At 35.3% G+C, this 21,037-nt stretch overlaps 1 protein-coding gene across 2 annotated transcripts in view; it reads left to right on the top strand.

Moving 5' to 3' along the window:
• The window catches only part of CEPT1 (choline/ethanolamine phosphotransferase 1), a 58,656-nt gene that overhangs the window by 1,024 nt on the left and 36,595 nt on the right, over positions 1-21,037 (top strand). For both annotated transcript variants that reach the window (XM_081324097.1, XM_081324096.1), the window contains exons 2-4: positions 2,312-2,713; positions 9,861-10,008; positions 15,179-15,320. In XM_081324097.1, the coding sequence (XP_081180223.1) occupies positions 2,375-2,713; positions 9,861-10,008; positions 15,179-15,320 (629 nt within the window). In that variant the 5' untranslated portion in view covers positions 2,312-2,374. The remainder of the gene's footprint in view (positions 1-2,311; positions 2,714-9,860; positions 10,009-15,178; positions 15,321-21,037) is intronic.

Below are 21,037 nucleotides of genomic sequence, written 5' to 3'. Positions count from 1 at the left end.
TTATATAGAAAGCAATAAAATCTATATTAGTAGAGACCTGTTTTAAATACTCTTAAGTGAAACTTAATTGTTAAATGGAGAAGCTGATAACTTCAAACAATTGGGAATATGCAGTAGGTTACATGATTATTCATCTCATTGTCTTGAATTTAGCTAACCATACATATCTCTGAAGAGGAGCTTCTGGAAGAAAAAAAAATATTTGTTGAAATTAATAAAATTCCTCAGGCTAAAATCATGTTCAAACTAATTCCAACTCTTGCTCAAATCTTTCTTTATCCATAAACAAAAGTACAAACTGCATCATAACACACACTTTCCTGTGTTAAATAGAGGAAATCTAGAACTATCCATCTGCCGATAGTCTTATAATTACAATATAGAAATGTTCCTGATTGCAGCCCATAATACTCCTAATATTAGTGCTCCAGTCTCCTCCCTCTTTTGGAATGCATCTGTCATGATGGAAGTGCATCTTCAATATAATCCCTAAAGTAATCCATATATAGTGCTTTCCAGGGAGTAGCAAGAAGTTACTGAATGTGGGTAGCACACTTTAAGTGGACGGCAAAGATTAAAACAAGATTAAGAATTTAATGAACAGAAGGGCTTTGTGAAAATTACTAAAAATTGTGATGACTCCGATCAGAAGTAAGACATTTTATTAATAGAGATTTTACCTATATTCCATGCTTCTCTGAAGGCTCCTCTAACCAAAAAGATTTTTAATGGTATTAATATAAAACTAACCACTTTAAATAGACTGACTAACCACTTTAAATAGACTGGAGGAAGGGACAAAGGCTTTTCAGGGGGAAAAGTGAATTTATAAAATCTCTCTGATCTTCTGTTACTGTTACTACCTCTCATACGTAGGTTCAAATTTTATGGAAAAAAATCTTGTCCTATGGATTATTCTTATTAATCCATTATTTTGTTTGTTTTAATACTTCATTTTCTTCCAAAAGAATGCAAAGCATTTTAGAAAAGCCCTGTAAAAATATTTTTTAAAAAAGCATTCCTTAAGAGCTCTAAAAGAAAATTTAAATACAGTTTCATTCTCAATTACAAAAACAATTGAAAATAATTCAAAATGAAGTTATCATATATTGTCTTGGATGAACAAACTTCTCTTCATTTGTTGTCTTAAAACAGATAACATGAGGATCAGATATATTTTCTTCAAGAGAGGAACATAGTTGAGAAACTACCACTGTGAATCAGTCTGTCTGTCTTTGGAGGGAGTAATGCAATTAGAATATAATTACTCCTTGCTATTCTTTTTATGTTAATTTATCAAATAGTTTTATTTGAACTGACCAGTTTTTATGTACAATTTTATGAAAATATATTCAGGTTTTAGTGTTGGATATAAGAATAATATGTGTTAAATTTAAAATAATTAGCATGGGCCTTGATTCTCTCAATATATGATTGAAAATAAAGGTTAGGAAGCATATATTTGAATGTGTTTTCATTACTAAACTAATCAGTACTAAGACTTACCTTAAGTAGTAAAAATCAGTAACAATACTTTTTGAGATGACTTTCCATAATGTAATTATTTCTCATTTTTATTCTTTATTGTTGGTCGCACAGTCAACCAGAAATTTAGACTGGATTTAGCATTTCTGTTCACTTATTTAGTACTTCCCAAGTACCGTGGATGGAGATATATTGTTGAATAATATTAAAGATACTGTCATAGGATATAAACAGTTCCAAGTAAAGCTGCTTTTTGCAATTGACAGATGGTGATTTTTTTCAGTGTCAATGGTGTTCAAGTTATGCTTTAGATATTTTGGAATTGCACTCAAGGCACCTGTTATGTTCATTTAGATATATATTGTAACTTTTCTCCAGGATCTTAAGGCAGCTTAGTTATGGATATCCTTCCATTTTACTCCCACAACAAACTTGTAAGATTGGTTGTGCTGAAATAAAATAAGTGTGTCATAATTACCTTTTGATTCTCCATGACGGTTCTTCAGTCTCCTCAGTTGCAAGCCCCAAACTGTACACTATTCACTACCAGGGATAAGCAACCTCAGCTCTTTTATGACTTATGCTGGCTCAGGAATTTTGGCAGTTGAAGTCCACAAGTCATAAAAGAGCTGAGGTTGCCTACCCCTGCACTAGACTGTTACATTTATTAAAAAAGAAAGGAATATTAAAGTTGATGTATCTATGGCTTGGTTTAATGTATTTACAAATATTCTAGACTTTCAGCTATTATACTTTTCACAATTGAACACTTCAGATTTTTACAATATTTTGCCTCTTATGTTAAACTAAATACTTTCTCTTCCAGGGTCTTATGTTTCTTTACAACAATTAAACTTTGTCAGATATAAACTTTAAAGTGAATAAATCCATGAGTGGGAATCGATCACTGAAGAAACGATGTGGGGAATTGCATCCGGAATCCCCTGCACGATATGGTCACGTTCCTTCTACAGGATGTACATTGAGCAAGTTGTTTCAGTTGCCAACACCGCCTTTATCAAAGCATCAGTTAAAACGATTAGAAGAACACAAATATCAAAGCGCTGGACGGTCCTTACTTGAGCCACTTATGCAAGGTTTTTGGGAGTGGTTAGTGCGAAGAGTACCAGCCTGGATTGCCCCTAATCTAATTACAATTGTTGGACTCATAATAAATATCTGCACAACCATAATATTAGTATTTTACTGTCCAACAGCTACTGAACAGGTAAGTTAAGATCTCTAATACTTCTTTGTGACAAGGATTTATTTCTATTAATGGATCACTGTTAATTTTGTTTTGTTAATATTCTGTGAAATTTCAAATTTGTGAGGAGAAAAAGATAAACTACTTTGTGTGCAACATCTTACTAGCTGGGTATTATGGGAATTGTAGCTCAACTTATGTGAAGAACATCAATGTAAGGAAAGTTCATCTACAGTTAAATGTATTACAAAATATTCTCCTTTAATTCAGTGTAAATTATGAAATGCACACTTTAAAGCAATGTAGAGCTTCAGTAATGTACTGAAATAATCTTGAGGAAAAGGAGGAAGAGCCACAGTTAAGGCAATGATCAGATAAGAGAAATAACACAAAATAGACTGGGATTTGAGAAAGTATCTCTTTCTTGACTTCCTATTCCCTTTAGCATAAAAGTAAGGAGGGAAGAGAGACAAATTCGGAGTTGCAAAATTCTGTTGCTGTAATCCTGTAATAAAAGTAGTTTTGGTATTCATGACTTTGGCATTCAAGTCTGGTTTATCTCAAAGGGCTGACATCTTCAGATTCATAAAACAATTGGAGTGTGTGAGGACATAGCTGTTTGCAGCTTCTTAAGGCAGCTGTGTTATAGTTGGTACTGTGCAGCTGCCACCCAATCTCAGGATAAGATTCAATAATTTTAAAAAGTTCCAGGCACTTTTAACATTTATCCCTGCTTCCTATCAATAACCTTTTGCTTCCAATCAAAATGCCTTAATATACTATATATTATATGGCCCAAGTGAATCAGCATTTAGCTAGTTTATGCTGAGATAGTTGTTCTACTGCTTTTATTCATGAACTATTTAACAGTTACTAAATAGGGTTCCTCATTAAACCTTTCATAAGGAACAGGAATAACTACTCATTTGTAAATATTTTAAATTGCTATTTGATTATCAGTTTTTATCAAGTTCACTTATCCTACCTTGAGAAAAGATAGTGTGCACCTTAACATCCCTGACTGGTGCTTGTGCAGAATCATTTTTTTTTAGCATCTCACAGCATTTTGTTTGCACTGCTAGGAACCTGTTTTAAAAAATAATCTAACTATATCTTTCTTTATTGGCTACAGGTGGCTAACTCCTTTGGTTGCTTTTTCTCCAACATTACTTTTTTAAAAAGGCTAATTATATTTTCTTGTTTTATCATTTCAAAAGACTAGAACATTTTTGTAGCTCTACAGTGGATTTTTTCAAAATTTTTACCCTTTACGTACAGAGCTGACATTATTTATGATACTATAATTGGAGGCTAGTATTTAATATCTAATGAATATTGATGAGGATGTTTTAGATAAAAAAATTGTTGAATCTTTTTAATTTTTTTTTACAATTTTTATAACCCATTCCTCTCCTTACAGACTGTGAGGAGAGAATAACAATGGCAACAGTAGCATTTAAAAGAACAGAAACACAAAAAGAATTTTAAAACAACCTTATGATCATTTTTCCAATGTTAGGCACCCAAAATCAACTAAGAACTTTGGAATTCCAACTTATTTTCCTCCTTACATACTGAGCTACAACTTCCATATAAGAAAGTGAATAGAAGCATATTTTTAATGAAGAACCTTTTTTTTGTGTGTGGAATATCCCTTCTCCCCCCCCCCAATGCATCTGGCCCCCAAATGGGTCTTGTTTAAAGGTTTTGAGTTAGGGTGCTGACATGTTTGATTGCCTTTAATAATTACTCTTCTCACATTTGTAGCATTTGCATTTTGTTTCAGTTGTATTATTTTTACTACATGGTACCTAAAATTGTTATATATTTGATGGCCATTTCTAAAATAAATATATTATTTCTTTCTTTTTTGCTTTACTTCAACAAACTTTCATTCCTCACATCAGAAATTAGCCATTACCTTTGTACCATTATTTGCACATCCTGAAGTTTCTCAGTTTTTTTCATATTTATATATATTTTTCCTTGATAGAATGCTTACTGTTTGCTTTAGTTTTTTGCCACTTGTGTGTAACTTTCAACTATCCATTCCATTTTTCCTGTTGAACACAGCTATCTTGATATTTGAGACATTAATATTCTAATCCATATTCATTGTTGCATCATGCAGTCCATCTGACAATAGCTACAAATCATTTGAGTTTTTACTAAAAATATGGTATATCCTGTATACCAAAATATATATAAATTTTTCTATGTAGATAATAGATAGTAGATAATAGATAATATCTTTATCATCATTTCCACAAACATTATTTATATATTTATCTATAGAAGTAAATATATTAAACTAGAGTACATTATATATCTTTGATTTTTACTAGGTTCTGTTGACATTCAAACTATGTTTAGCAGTTTACTAGCTTCTATTAAAAAGATCACTTGGTATATTTACCTAAAGAAGCAATATATGTTTCTTGAAACAGCATTAAATTGATAATTATCATGGAATTTACTTAACAAAAATCAATAAAATTTATTTTATAATAATTACAGAATTGGCAAAACTTGGTAGATATTTTAAGATAGAAACAATTGACTTGGCTATGAAAAATATATGTGGTAAAAAATATTTTACCAAGAATTTCTATTTCAATAATTTCAGTAACAATTGAAGATAAAGTGCTAAATAAATGGTAGAGACAAGAAATAAACTTTGTTAACAATAACAAAGAGTGAAGATTTTACTTAAGATTTTGCAAGACACAAAGAAATTAGGAAGACATGATACCAAATGTCAAACTATATTAAGACAGATACCGCACTTGGATTATAGATTGGATCATACTCTCTGCTAGTAGGTTAAATCCCTTGTAAAAGGGATCCCACAGGTTTGTACATGTAGCCTTGATTGAATATAAACAGAAATACACAATGAGATTATTCAATTACAAACAGAATATTTAAAATATTGGATACACACACAGAGAAAGAGTAAGCCATTTATTTTCAGGAGAACATGTAGAAAATGTTGAAAATAAAAAAAAATTGTAGATTGCAATCCTATTTTTTAATAAAACAAAGGTGACAACTTTGTTCTATCCTTGAAATGAGCAGAGCTGCTTCATTAGTTCAATACAGCTTGTTCTCATTTAGCAACTATAGATTGACAGTTTTACTGCTAAGTGACAGTGTTGTTAAGTGAAAAATCATGTGATTCCAACTTTGCTTTACTGGGATAATTAACAAGAAGGAAATTAATGTTTCTGTTTACATTCATTGTAAAGGAAGGTAAGCAGGCTCACAATGGAATAGTCACATAGGGAGGAATATGCTTGCTAGTTTGCCTAGTGCACCGAGATGCTTAGGAGGCAAACTAAAAGCTGAAGGTATGAAAGCAAATAAAGTTTCAGCAGGTGCAGGCAGCAGCTGCAAATTGGCTAATTAAGGTCCCATAGCTGAGCTTGTTAACTTGAAGTTATCACGTTTTGGAAAAGTGCTGTGTTGTGGAGAAAAGCTCAGGAAAAGATTCCTTATTTAGGCAATATCTCTACCCTGTGAGGGTAGGGTAGGGTTAGGGAAAAACGGGTCAGGCACAGCTTAATGTGTATTAAGTGTAATGGCAATTGAGAAAGAGATGCTGTAAAGGCCATAAATGTGGGCATTGGTTACAAAAAGTTACCTTTTTTGTCACCGTTGTAACTTTGAACAGTTGCTGCCCGAGGCAGTGGCTAAGCGAGATCTACCTTTATCTTCAAATAAGGAGCATAGTTCAAAAGGAGTTTTAAAATCAAGATGGCATGCTCAGAGACTTGCATGTATGTTGAGGAAAAAAATATAACACAGCACCTAGAACATCTTTTGGGGCTTATTTACAAATTGTCACTGAAATGTGATTCAGAAACCAAATATGTTTAAATATTTTACATTCAAATGCTTGCAGCATTTCAACAGAAAAATTGAAATGCAACAGTGGGAATATCAATGGAAGACAAATACTAAATATATCGCAAATATAGTGAACTGTGGAATACACTTGTAGCCCAATGCGCTTAGCTCAGGATGTGATGATGATGATGACTGCAAATATTACATTCAGAGAAAACTGGTGTAAGATATTTTATATTTGGTATATTGTTCAGTGCTGATAATCCAATTTCAAAAATTGCTGATAATGCAATAATCAAGTTGGGTCATTTTCTCATACTTGGTGTAACGTTGGAATCCTGTTAATCCTGGATGATGATTTGTTACAGAATGAAACCGATCTTAAAGGTTAATTTTCTTTCCTGTCAGCTGTTTTTCTGCCAAATATCAAACTCTATATTCTTACAAAGTACAGAGTGAGCTTTGATTATGATAACAGGTGCCTGCATACCATATGCATCATTATTCCTCCTTTAGACAAAGGACAAATTAAGTTGTGCAAACATGTATCAATGTCAGAAACAAGTTCAATACAGAATTTAATTTAATTAGAAACTCTCTATGGATTATGATTCTCCACATGGATTTGTACCACAACCACAGTTTACTTTCTGTTAAGATAAGGTTTTAAAATTTTAGATCTTCTCTGATTTAATGCAGTAGAGATGCACTTTCTCAGATTAGAAAAAAACTTACTAACTCCTTTTTATCAATAGTTCTTATATTTGTTATTTTATTGATTTTTGAATATCAATTTAATTTTAATACTAGAAGAGCTACATTGATTAAAATCACTTTTACATTTTACCATGCACACACACACACACACACACACACACACACACACACGGGGGGGGAGAGGGAGAGAGAGAGAGAGAGAATGTAAATGCCCTCACATAGCTGTTTGTATAAACATAAGAGGGCAAGAAGATTTATGTGTATTTTTAATAAGATTTAAATGAAATGGGAGAAAAAAGTAAAAACGGTAGACTATAATTGGAAATGATACTTTAAACCAAAGTTTCACTGAAGTGTTATACAAAATTGAATGAATTTTGTCTTTCTAAGGGGCTATAAAATGTATTTTAACCTTTTCCCTTAAACTAAGATGCATGATGTTCTTTTTGACTCTTGTTCCTTCCTCCACCATTAGCAATAAAATCTCAAGTCTAAAAGATTTTTGCCAGTAGCAGCTAAATTCACATAGGCAGATTCTGGAAGCTTTTATGAATCAAGAACTCTGTTATATGAATATGCATAAATATATCAGGTAAACAGATTTATCTTTGTGATTATTGAACTCACTAAAAGGGAGAAACTTTGTTAAGAGCAAAAAAGGAACAAGACACTTTTTAAAAAATGGAAAGTCTTAATCATGGAGCAGTTCAGCATGGAGACTAATTATATTTAACCACAGAGTCTTTGAAATTTAGTTTTAATCTTAGAAGTGCTATAAAAATATATTTAGATTCAGATTTAATCAAATTCAGTTCTGAAAATCCCCATATTTTTATTGTATCTTTAATTTGGCCACAGATGCACAATTTATATGCTTGGTACGCTTAGTACTCTAATTGAAATACAACAGGGAGGAATCCTCTCCCTTGCCCCCATTTCTGATTTGGTTGTTAGCTTTTCTGATGCTATAACCTTACCAAAACAATCAGATAGGAGAACAAGTACAGAAAAATAATTTTATGAATAAATATAGTATATAATAATAACATCTTATGTAGTTGATTCATTTTTAAAAATGGAAGACAGTCTAATCCTGAGCAGTTTAAAAGCTTGAAGGCTATGGTTTTTAAATCTTTTATTATGAACTTTAAGACTAGGAGAGTTATAATGCAAACATAATTACACAAAAATATATTCCACTGAAAGTGAGGTTATTCTGGGTATTAGAACTGTTGCCTATATGTACAATAGTTCCTGCCCTACCAAATTGTTTGGCTAACATAATTTATATTTAAAATAAGAATGCCATTTCACCATATTAAAGATTAAAGGGATGCAGTGCTATCAAGAAGTGACCTTTTATTATATGGATATAGAATAAGATGGAAATCAGGAAAAAGAATCAAGGCTGCCCTCAAATTTTGAAGGCTGTTTCTGATTCTCCTGGATTTATTATATTTATTATTCCGAAATAGAAATAAATATATTGGCTGTCATTGCTGAATATTCTTAAATAACCTCTGGCTCACGTTAAGAACTGAGCTTTAACTTTTGAACAAACCATAGTGGCTGGATTCTTATATATAATGCTATGCTAATGGCTAGTTTACAAATTACAGTGGCTGGTTTCACTGTAAATGGCGTCATTTAGTAAATAGTGTCAGTTATTTAGCACATGTAACACCAGTATCCCCTGAGCTGCATTGGTGTCTTGCGGGTGCAATTCATGGTGTTGGTTGCTACCTTTAAAGACTTTCATGGCTTGGGACCAGTTTACTTCAAGGATCATTTTTCCCCCTGGTTCTTTCCACTGTCCAATCTGGTCCAGCAGGATAGATATACTCCAGGTCCTGTTACCCATAGAAGACTAGTTGGTGGGGTGCAGGAGGTATGGTATGTTTTTTCTGTCATAATGCCCATGATATAGAAAATCCTTCCTCTGAAGATTAGCCCAGACCCTGCTGACCTTTCATATGGCCCTAAAGAGCTTGATATGTGCTCAGGTGCATGGCCCTGAGTATTGAAGGGTCCTGTCTCCGGTTGTGTTAACCACCATGGATTGTAACATTCTCCTTAGCTGCTTTTTAATTTCTGTATTGTAATGGAATTCATTTTTAATTTATTCATGGCCTAGAACAGGCATGTCAAAACTCGTGATGTCACATGATATAGCGGTACGTATCGCAACTTTTTCCCTATTGCCGGCAATGGGGTGGGCACGGTTTCGGCATGATGCATCCGGCCCACAGGCCAGCAGTTTGACATGCCTGGCCTACAGTCACATATTAAGATGGTAGCCATACAAATTAAATAAATAAGCTGAAACAAAACAATCTAATAGTGTGCATGTTCATCAAATGTGCAATAATCCTTTCAGTTACAAAACTTGCAGATGGTTCAGGTTTAATCTTAGTACTCTTTGCTATAATACCATTTGTGTACGAAAGAAACTGGATATGAATAAAAGAGGGAATATTATTTGCATTTCTCATAACTAATCATGCAGTAGAATAGATTGTCACTATATGAAAATCATGCCTGATTTAAGACCTACACGTTTATTTACATGTTGCTGCTTTTTTACATACATTCTCTTTTTTAGGCACCTCCTTGGGCATATATTGCATGTGCTTGTGGCCTTTTCATCTATCAGTCTTTGGATGCAATAGATGGGAAACAGGCAAGAAGAACCAATAGTAGTAGTCCTCTGGGAGAACTGTTTGACCATGGCTGTGATTCATTGTCCACAGGTACTGCACTAGATTATGGTCTGTTAAGTACGTAATTTATGAGGACTAGAAATTTCTAAAATCTTTTGGTGCTCTAATAAGATGAGAATAATTTACTTGGTTGTATAATTTTCATGCCACAGGTCAGAACTGTGGTAATATATTTTACAAAGGTTCTACATTTGATTAGTTTCATATTAGCAGGTTGTAGCCTCAGGTTGACTTTGTTTGGTAAACACAGTTTGGCTGGTTAGTACTTCCATAGAGAACTCTCCATGTAATGCTAGAGTTTCAGGTTAGGCTGGAGAATCACAAAATTATCCTGGAATAAGACAGTGACATACTATATGTCCACCAGAAGTCAAACTCAATGCAAGGGAATCCCTTTTTTTTCATCCTAAGTAGTTTAAATCTTAGTTTAAGACTGAAATGCTTGAAAGACTTGTGAATATTTAAATTTAAATTTCCTTAAAAGTTAAATTTCCTTAAAACCCTTTCCAAAATTCTATAAAGAGAAAGAATAGTTGAACCAAAATTAAAATACTTGCAGACCATGTGCTTTCAGTGGCTCTCTTGCTTTTTTATCAATTTTCTGTATATAAAACATGTTCTGATGCCCCCCTAAATTGCAGCTGTGGAGCCTTATGGCATAATCTGGTGAACCAAAACTAAAGTTATAGAAATCATACGGATTTTGGAGGAAGGGGCTTGCTACAGAATTTGCTTATGTGTGTGTGTGTTCAGGTGTGCCCGCACGGACATATGGATATGTGTTCATGCAGATTTTGTGACAGACTCGCCTTTGTTTTAATTATGTCTATTTTTGATCAGATAATGTCTTTGCATTCATTGTATTTCACCCAAAGCAAACATCATAGTGCACTCCTATGTTCTAAACCATGAAGAAGTGGCTGAAATATATTTTTTTCTTTTCCGTTTGGACCATTTTGTCATTGTTGTTAGACATTCAGACTGACATAAAAATGGAATGCAGTGTTGATAAGCCAGGAATTAAATTCTTACTAAAGATTATTTATCTTTTCTTGCCACTGTATTAAGCTACTGTTAAGCTATCCCTACTAAATAAAGTCACGAGAGCCAATTTTTATTTTGATTAAATGCATGGCCCTGTGAATCCTAGTCCCACTGTAGGCGTAAAGCCAGCTGGATGATTTTGGGCCAGGCATCCACTCTCAGCCCTAGGATCAAAGCAATGGCAAATCATTTCTGAAAATGTTGCCAAGAAAACTGGATTTGTACAAGAAATCGCCAGCTGTCAAGATTGATTCCAAATCTCTCTCTCTCTCTCTCTCTCTCTCTCTCTCTCTCACACACACACACACACACACACACACACACACGCACAGAGAGAGAGAGAGAGAGAGAGAGTGAGAGAGAGAGTAAAACTTTTATAAAAACTGCTTATACCAAACTACAAAGAGTATTCTAAATTCATTCTGCTGTAACATTTGCTTCAATGGTTCTACCCAATGGTTCTGTATGCTTTGCTACACTCTATTCTGATAGGAAAGAAATAGGCAAAGGCCTTTATCTGTATATCTTAGTAAGAATGCTGTTTTAGCTACTGCAGCATATACTGCTGTTTGTCTAGGAATAAATTATAACAAATTACAGTTGATATTTTTTGTGGTACTGTACATTTAATATTTTCTCCTGCCTTTCTATGATCTCTTGTCAAATTGGACTGGTATTTGTTTTTGGGTTGTGCTTTCAGTAGAGATTAACTGTTAATAATATAACTAGCGAAACTGCTGAACGGTCACAATTATTGTGAATATTTATAAATATTATAAAGTACTCCAAGGGGGATGCATGGTACTTGAAAATACTGCACATCAGCAACCTTTTAGAATGCTTGCTGTCAATGGCTAGATACCTTTCCTAATTACAGGTGAAACTTGAAAAATTAGAATATGGTGCAAAAGTTCATTTATTTCAGTAATGCAACTTAAAAGGGGAAACTAATATATGAGATAGACTCATTACATGCAAAGCAAGATAGTTCAGGCCGTGATTTGTCATAATTGTGATGATTATGGCGTACAGCTCATGAAAACCCCAAATCAACAATCTCAGAAAATTAGAATATTACATGCAATCAATAAAACAAGGAGTGTACATAGAACAATATCGGACCTCTGAAAAGTATAAGCATGCATATGTACTCAGTACTTAGTTTGGGCCCCTTTTGCAGCAATTACTGCCTCAATGCAGCGTGGCATGGAAGCTATCAGCCTGTGGCACTGCTGAGGTGTTATGGAAGACCAGGATGCTTCAATAGCGGCCTTCAGCTCTTCTGCATTGTTCAGTCTCATGTCTCTCATTGGCAATGCCCCATAGATTCTCTATGGGGCTCAGGTCAGGCAAGTTTGCTGGCCAGTCAAGCACAGTAATCCCATGGTCATTGAACCAGGTTTTGGTGCTTTTGGCAGTGTGGGCAGGTGCCAGTTCCTGCTGGAAAATGAAGTCAGCGTCCCCATAAAGCTGGTCTGCGGAAGGAAGCATGAAGTGCTCCAAAATCTCCTGGTAGACGGCTGCGTTGACCCTGGACTTAATGAAGCACAGTGGACCAACACCAGCAGATGACATGGCTCCCCAAATCAACACAGACTGGAAACTTCACACTGGACTTCAAGCATCTTGCAGTGTGTGCCTCTCCATTCTTCCTCCAGACTCTGGGTCCTTGGTTTCCAAATGAGATGCAAAAGTTGCTCTCATCAGAAAAGAGGACTTTGGACCACTGAGCAAAAAGAGGACTTCGGACCACTGAGCAACAGACCAGCTCTGTTTTTCTTTAGCCCAGGTAAGACGCTTCTGACGTTGTTTGTTGTTCAGGAGTGGCTTGACAAAAGGAATACGAAATTTGAAGCCCATGTCCAGGATCCGTCTGTGTGTGGTGGCTCTTGATGCACTGACTCCAGCCTCAGTCCACTCCTTGTGAAAATCCCCAACACTTTTGAATGGCCTTTTCCTGACAATCCTCTCCAGGCTGCGGTCATCCCTGCTGCTTGTGCACCTTTTTCTTCCACACTTTTCCCTTCCACATAACTTTCTATTAATGTGCTTTGATACAGCACTTTGGGAACATCCAACTTCTTTTGCAATTACCTTTTGAGGCTTTCCCTCCTTATGGAGGGTGTCAGTGATGGTTTTCTGCACAACTGTCAGGTCAGCAGTCTTTCCCATGATTGTGATTCCTACTGAACCAGACTGAGAGACCATTTAAAGGCTCAGGAACCCTTTGCAGGTGTTATGGCTTAATTAGCTGATTAGAGTGGGACACTTTGAGCCTAGAATATTGCACCTTTTCACAATATTCTAATTTTCTGAGATTGTGGATTTGGGGTTTTCATGAGCTGTAAGCCATAATCATCACAATTATGATAAATCACGGCTTGAACTATCTTGCTTTGCATGCAATGAGTCTATCTCATATATTAATTTCCCCTTTTAAGTTACATTACTGAAATAAATGAACTTTTGCACGATATTCTAATTTTTTGAGTTTCACCTGTAGATTGCACAAAATTCTACAATATTTTCTAGAATTATAGAAAAACTTTTCTCTGGCTTATTATAGAACACAGTGTATAACTTTCAAAGAGTAGTACAACAACTGTGTGATCTAATTCTTGTTTTCTATTTGGAATCATGTTACTGAATTATGAAAATGAACCAAATAAACTTTTTTTCTTTTATCATTCAGATCACATTCCCCACTATAGCATTATTAAGTGGGGAATGTAGAGAAAGTTCTCATTCAATATTAAGATTAAAAGGAGATAAAATTCAATTCAAATAAGATATTTGAAACTAGGCTTGATTTGAACCAAACTGATTTTAAAAAGAATCACGCACTATATTTGGAAAGATCCAAACTCTCGCAGCTAGCTTACTTTTATGACTGAAAGGAACAAAATAACAGTGATAGTAGACCATTCAGAAATATTAACTCCTGACATATAGTTTCAAGGATTTCACTATAATAAATTTTTGCTATATTGCCCTGTGCCTCTAATGAGGTGAGAGTTGTCTAACAACACATCTATAGAGAAAATATAATTAATACAGACTTTCCAGTGCTAACTAAAAAATAAATTCTTACTACTAAAGAACAGTTCTAGACTCCTTCACCACTTATTTTTCTGGAATGGCAGTCTCTGGAATTGGCATGGCTTATTAGTTAGCTATTCACCTTACTATCAGAAGGCCTGTTCAGTCTCTACCCTTCCCCCACATCTTTCACCATATGGAAGGAAAGCTGCACAGTACATCTGTAAACAGAAAGCATAGTAAATCCATAACATCTTTAAATCTCCTAATAAGTTTAAGGGTACCTCATTCACCTCTAACTGCTTTAGAAATTTGATTACTATTCAGACTGAATACTTCCAAGTTTTGGATGGTGCTGGCTTTAGGATAACAAAGGCAGATGTTGAAATTAATTTCCTGTAAATAGTCAAATATTGCTAATGGTATAATTTTATACATGTCTGAGAAGAAAACTCATTAAATTGAATATTAATAGATTTTATCCCCATTATTTATTTATATTTACATTTATGTAAACACAAAACATTCATACATGCATATAAAAACACAAGGTGGCAAACATATCTAATGCTCCTACCTCTTATTTTTCCCACAACAGCAACCCTATGAGAGAGAATAACAGCCCAAAATCACTCAGCTGGTTTTCATGCTTAAGGGAGGCCTAGAGGTTACAGACTCTGGTTTCTAGGCCAGCCCCTTAACCACTACAACAAACTGTTCCCCAAAATGTGCTTTAAGACAATTACATTTTTAATGTAAGTGAATTCACATGCGACTGAGCATCTAGTATCGTTTCCAGTGTAGTTAAGAGTTCTGAAGTTTGTTGCCACGTATACTTTTTGTGTTTATTCACAATGTCATTATACTAGCATAAAATATTAACCATTTGTGGAAATCTTATTTTTAATCTTGCACAAGTGTAAAATATAATTGATAACACTTACAAAAGTTGGAGACAATTCTGCAGGCCTTTGAAGGAAATCTTATACTTTTCCCAAATCCATCAGAAATATAAGTGAGGCCAATTTACATATTAGAAGTTATTAAACAGCCATAATGATCTATTAGCGAATATGTGCATTTTCTATCACTTAGTTTTAATTTATTTTATCTTCAGTCTTCGTGGTTTTGGGAACGTGTATCGCTGTGCAACTGGGAACAAATCCTGACTGGATGTTTTTCTGCTGTTTTGCTGGGACATTCATGTTTTACTGTGCACACTGGCAGACATATGTCTCTGGAACAATGCGCTTTGGAATGTAAGTAATGTAGCTGAGAGAAATATTTTGCCATCTTATCTATCTTTTTACAGTTGTAAAATGAAACCTGATACAAATAATTTTATTGTTTAAATCTGTTTAAATTCAGTGCTAGCTAGATGCAATAACAACTGATTTTGCATATTGTAATTTTTTTTTAAAAAAACACACCTTTCCATCCTTGACTGATAAGGTCTGGTGCACATATCACTTACTTTGGAATTAACAGTATCTGTTGTATTATGAATAATTAATTAGGTCATTATGTGTGAAAGTCAGATCAAGATTTCTTTTTTCAAAAGCTGCAAAATCACTGCTTGGCTGCATTGGTTCATGCTGCTAATTGTATAACTTTTTCATCCCAAGTTAAGACTACTAGTTTAGAAATAGTGTTTATACACTTTGTCTCTCATCTCTTGGTTGTAAGGCTAAAAAGCATTGGGTACACAAATGATGCAAAACCATATATATTGCAATGTGTTTCGTGCCAATTTAGTCTGTATGAATCCAGCCACTGTTGTTTTTTAAAGGATGGTTTTATATTTTAATAATTATCAACTATCCACAGTTTATCAAGCAGTGGCAGTGTGTGAACCAGCATTAAGATCATGGTTAAAAATTCCTAAAATACAAGACTTTTTAAATTCAGTTTAGAGCATTTTAAGTAATAAGGTAAAAGAAGGCTATATTCAAATGTATGGCCTTTGTATGATCCTCTTCACTTTCTGAAGCAGTAAACGTCAATTGATTTCATGTGAGGTTTGAGTTCTGGGGAAAAATAAATCTTACATATTGACTATGACCAACAGATTTTTACAGTTTGGAAATTGTTTTCTAAGATACAAAATGCTTCTTCACTGAATTAAGAGACAGCAAGATCATGCAGATTTCATACAAATTTCACAACATCATTTAAGTGTGTACTAGTAAATATAAATTAAATGAAATATCTTGATAGATTTTTCTTGTGATTTATTGAATTTTTTTTATTTATTTATATCCCACAATTTTTAAAATAAATAACTCAAGGTGGCAAACATACTTTCCTCCTATTTCCTCTATATCAGCAATATAAGTTAGGCTGATGTAAGTTAGGCTGAGAGTGAGTCATTGGCTCAAAGTCACCCAGCTGGTTTTTCATTATCTAAGGTGCAATTAGAACTCAGAGTTTCTGGTTTCTAGCCTGGTGCCTTAACCAAGTCTAAAACAAATATTTAAAGAATCTGATGTGACTAAAACTTTATATCTTTGTTTTAGACATATGATTGGGCTACCTAATTGTAAAATGTACTATTTTTTAAAGTAATAAAATAATAAAACTAAAATGTTGCCATTAAAATACATATTCCATCTCAAAGTACTTTGTAACCTATTACTGTATTTTCTGTTCAGATATGATTTTACATAACAGAGATGGTCATAACAGAAATTAAATTAAAACTTTTTTTTTCATTCATAGAGGTGATCATTTCTGATCTCTTCTGGTCTTAACCCAAGCTCGTAATTACTGCTATAGATTATCTAAAGCAGGGGCGTCAAACTCAAAACGTCACTTGATGTGTCGTGACGTATCGTGACTTTTTTGCCATTGCCAGCAATGGGGTGGGCGTGGTTTCGCTATGATGCATCTGGCCCACGGACCGGCAGTTTGACACCCCTGATTATATTTTTCAGACATTTGTTTCAATATGAGATGATATATAATATCTGAATAGAAGAAACGAATTCAGTCAGAAGTTTCCTTTCTGCCCTTATTCTAAAAAAGACTTGTTTTCTTACTGGTTGATTGTTGTAAAACATAAAGAACTGAAATAATCTGTTCAAGAAAAAAATGCTGGACTGTGGGAGCAACTCATTATGTACAGTCAGAATTAATTTTATTCTTCTTTTATTAGAAACCTTTCCACCAGGAAAAAGAATTGTGTGAATAGCTACTTGGAAATATACACTCACTCTTTGCTTAGCTACTACCTTGATTTATGACCATTCACAAATATGACGTATATTAAAAAAATAATTTTCCAACCCACGTGTTTATTTGTGATCAAATTTTGTGTGCCTGACACCACACACTGGAGTAATCTTCACAGCAACTCTCTCCCTATTTCAGTTGCATGGTTCACTTAGAGACCATTTTGCTTAATGACTTGTTCATTAGAATAGAATTTGGTCACTAAGTGAGGAATGGCCATATTTATGTTCATACAAATATTCTGATTCATCCTTTGTAGTTCCTTAACCTCAAGCTTAAGAAAGATTCTACAGTCTCCTTTCTAACATGTATAACAGATATTATCTTAATAATAATAATAATAAAGTTGGAAGGGACCTTGGAGGTCATCAAGTCCAACCCCCTGCTCAGGCAGGAAACCCTATACCATTTCAGACAAATGGCTGTCCAGTCTCTTCTTAAAAACCTCCAGTGTTGGAGCATTCACCACCTCTGGAGGCAGGTTGTTCCACTGGTTAATTGTTCTAACTGTCAAAAAGTTTCTCCTTAGTTCTAGGTTGCTTTTCTCCTTGACTAGTTTCCATCCGTTGCTTCTTGTCCTGCTTTCAGGTGCTTTGGAGAATAGCTTGACTCCCTCTTCTTTGTGGCAGCCCCTGAGATATTGGAACACTGCTATCATGTCACCCCTCACCCTTCTCTTCATTAAACTACACATACCCAATTCTAGCAACCGTTCCTTATATGTTTTAGCCTCCAGTCCCCTAATCATCTTTGTTGCTCTTCTCTCTATTATTTCTAGAGTCTCAACATCTTTTTTACATCGTGGTGACCAAAACTGGATGCAGTATTCCAGGTGTGGCCTTACCAAGGCATTGTAAAGTGGTATTAATACTTCACGTGATCTTGATTCTATTCCTCTGTTAATGCAGCCTAGCACTGTGTTGGCTTTTTTGGCATTTGTAGCACACTGCTGGCTCTTATTTAAGTTATTGTCCACTAGGACTCCAAGATCCCTCTCACAGTAACTACTATTGAGCAAGGTACCACCTATACTATACCTGTGCATTTGGTTTTTCCTGCCAAAATGTAGAACCTTACTTTTTCCATCATTGAATTTCATTTTGTTAGATAGCGCCCAGTGTTCAAGTCTGTCCAGATCCTCCTGTATCTTAAGCCTATCTTCTGGAGTATTGGCTATTCCTGCCAGCTTGGTGTCATCTGCAAATTTGATGAGTTCCTCATCTATCCTCTCATCCAAATTGTTGATGAAGATGTTGAAGAACACTGGGCCCAGAACAGAGCCCTGGGGCACCCCACTACACACTTCCTTCCATGTAGATGCAGTTCCATTGAGCACCACACGCTGAGTACGGCCTGTCAGCCAGCTACGAATCCATTTGGTGGTGATGCTATCTAACCCACATTTTTCTATCTTATCAAGTAGTAGGTTGTGATCTACTTTATCAAATGCCTTACTGAAGTCCAAGTAAATTATATCCACAGCATTCCTCAGGACCACTAATTTTGTCACTCAGTCAAAGAATGCAATAAGATTTGTCAGGCAGGATCTGTTTTTGACAAACCCATGTTGGCTTTTAGTAATGACTTTGTTTGCATCAAGGTGTTCTCTGATTCGTTGTTTGATTATCTTTTCCAGAATCTTCCCAGGTATTGAGGTCAGGCTGATAGGTCTGTAGTTTCCTGTATCTATTTTTTTCCCCTTTTTGAAGATGGGAACTACATCAGCTCTCTTCCAGTCCTCTGGTAGTTCCCCAGTGCTCCAGGATCTTTGAAAAATATAGTTCAGTGGTTCTGAGATCACATCTGCCAGTTCCTTGAAAACCTTGGGGTGTAATCCATCTGGTCCTGGTGATTTGAACTCGTCTAGATTGGACAGGTGCTCACTTACCATTTTCTTGCCTATCTTAACTTGTGTTTATTCTGTTTTTTATGGCACTGTTTTTGATAGGTTGGACTGTTTTTTCCCTTTGTGTAAAGACAGATGCAAAAAAACTGAGTTAAATAGTTCTGCTTTCTCCCTGTTGCTTGTCACCTTGTTGCCACTTTCCCGCACTTATGGACCCATCTTTCCTTAACTTTTTTCTTGTTTTTTACATGTTGAAAGAAACTTTTTTTTGTTATTTTTGACTTTGGTCGCAAGCCTTAGTTCATTTTGAGCCCTAGCTTTCCTCACTTCATCTTTGTAGGCACAGGCTATTTGCTGATATTCTGCCTTAGTTATGTGCCCCTCTTTCCACTTTTTATACTTGTCCTTTTTATCTTTCAATTTATCAGAGAGTTCTTTATGCAGCCATGCTGGTTTCTTTTGAGAGCTGTTATTTTTCTTCTTTGTTGGTATTGTGCTAGACTGGGCCTTTATTATCTCACTTTTCAAAATTTCCCACGCTTCTTTTCCCCTTTAGGATTCTCATCCATGGAATCCTTCCCAAGCTCTCTCTAAGTTTATTGAAATTAGCTCTTTTAAAGTCCAAGACTCTAGTTTGACTATGTTCTATTGCTTGTGCTTCCAGAATGTTGAATTCCAATATTGCATGATCACTTCCCCCCAAGGTTCCTGTGGCTTCAACACCTTTTATCATTTCATCTCTGTTAGTGAGAATTAAATCCAATATGGCTAATCCCCTAGTTCCCTTCTCTACTTTTTGGGAGACAAAGTTGTCTGCTAGGTTTGTCTTCTAAGTTAAAATTCTGTCATCCAACTCTCCTTTCTAAAATAGTAGGAATAAATATTTGAACTTTTAGTTGTGCTAATTTTTCTGTTCTTTTGTGATGTCCATCACAAAAATGGTTTTTAACAGTGCTAATGGGACATGCTGATATAAATATAATTTTATGTAAGCAAATATATTTATTCCTTGAATTCATTTCTTTCCCACCGATGAATGCAAATGAGTTCCAGAGTGAACTGAGGAATATCCCAGGGCCTTGTTGCATGGTTCTGCCAAAGCTCTGATTACATCCTGGAACCAAAGGGCAGCCAAGGTTTTGAATAGAATTGTGCCTATGTGGCCTCTCTTGACCCTACACTCTCCATGGTTCATAGAAGAGCTGCAGGTTCTGAAAAGGGCTAAGAGACTAGTAGAACATCTCTGGAGGAAAACAAGGTATGAATCCGATTGTACACAACTTAGAGCTGCTATTAAGGCCTACCTCATGGCAGTAAGAGTGGCAAAATTACATTATTTCTTGCTCTTATTGCATCTGCAGAGTGTCGTCCAATGACCCTGTTCAGAATAACCCAGTCCCTCTAGGACAGGGCTTTTCAACTTTTTCACTCATTGTACCACCTTTAGGATATGGCAATCTCCAAGTACCAACAGTCACCTAGCAAGGTGTCAAAAACTTGATGACCAAATAAAAGGACTGTTCGAAGTTACAATGCCACTGAAAAAGGGCCCCCCAAGCCACAGCTAAGCAAGACACATGCCTGCCCACCTGGTGGCGCTCTTCCTCCTGTCCAAGGTTTCCATTGTTGTGAGCATTTCTGTTGAGGATTGGCAGCGAGGGTGGGGTAGGGGGTGTTTGGTTTTTATTCTCCCCCCCCTCTGCTGGATGGTTGCTGCAGGTTTTGGTCACTTCACATGACTCTGAGACACTGTGACCATAAATATGAATCAGTTGCCAAGCATCTGAATGTAAATCACAAGACCCTGGAGATGCTGCAACATTCCAGCTGATTGGCGCATCTTCTGGGTTCAGCAGAAGCACCAGGATCAGCGCCAAGCTCCAGCTGGAGCCTGGCGCT

Source organism: Vipera berus (assembly GCF_964194415.1).
Source record: "Vipera berus genome assembly, chromosome: 3".
Classification (NCBI taxonomy): domain Eukaryota; kingdom Metazoa; phylum Chordata; class Lepidosauria; order Squamata; family Viperidae; genus Vipera; species Vipera berus.
This window is presented reverse-complemented; position numbering and strand designations above follow the sequence as displayed.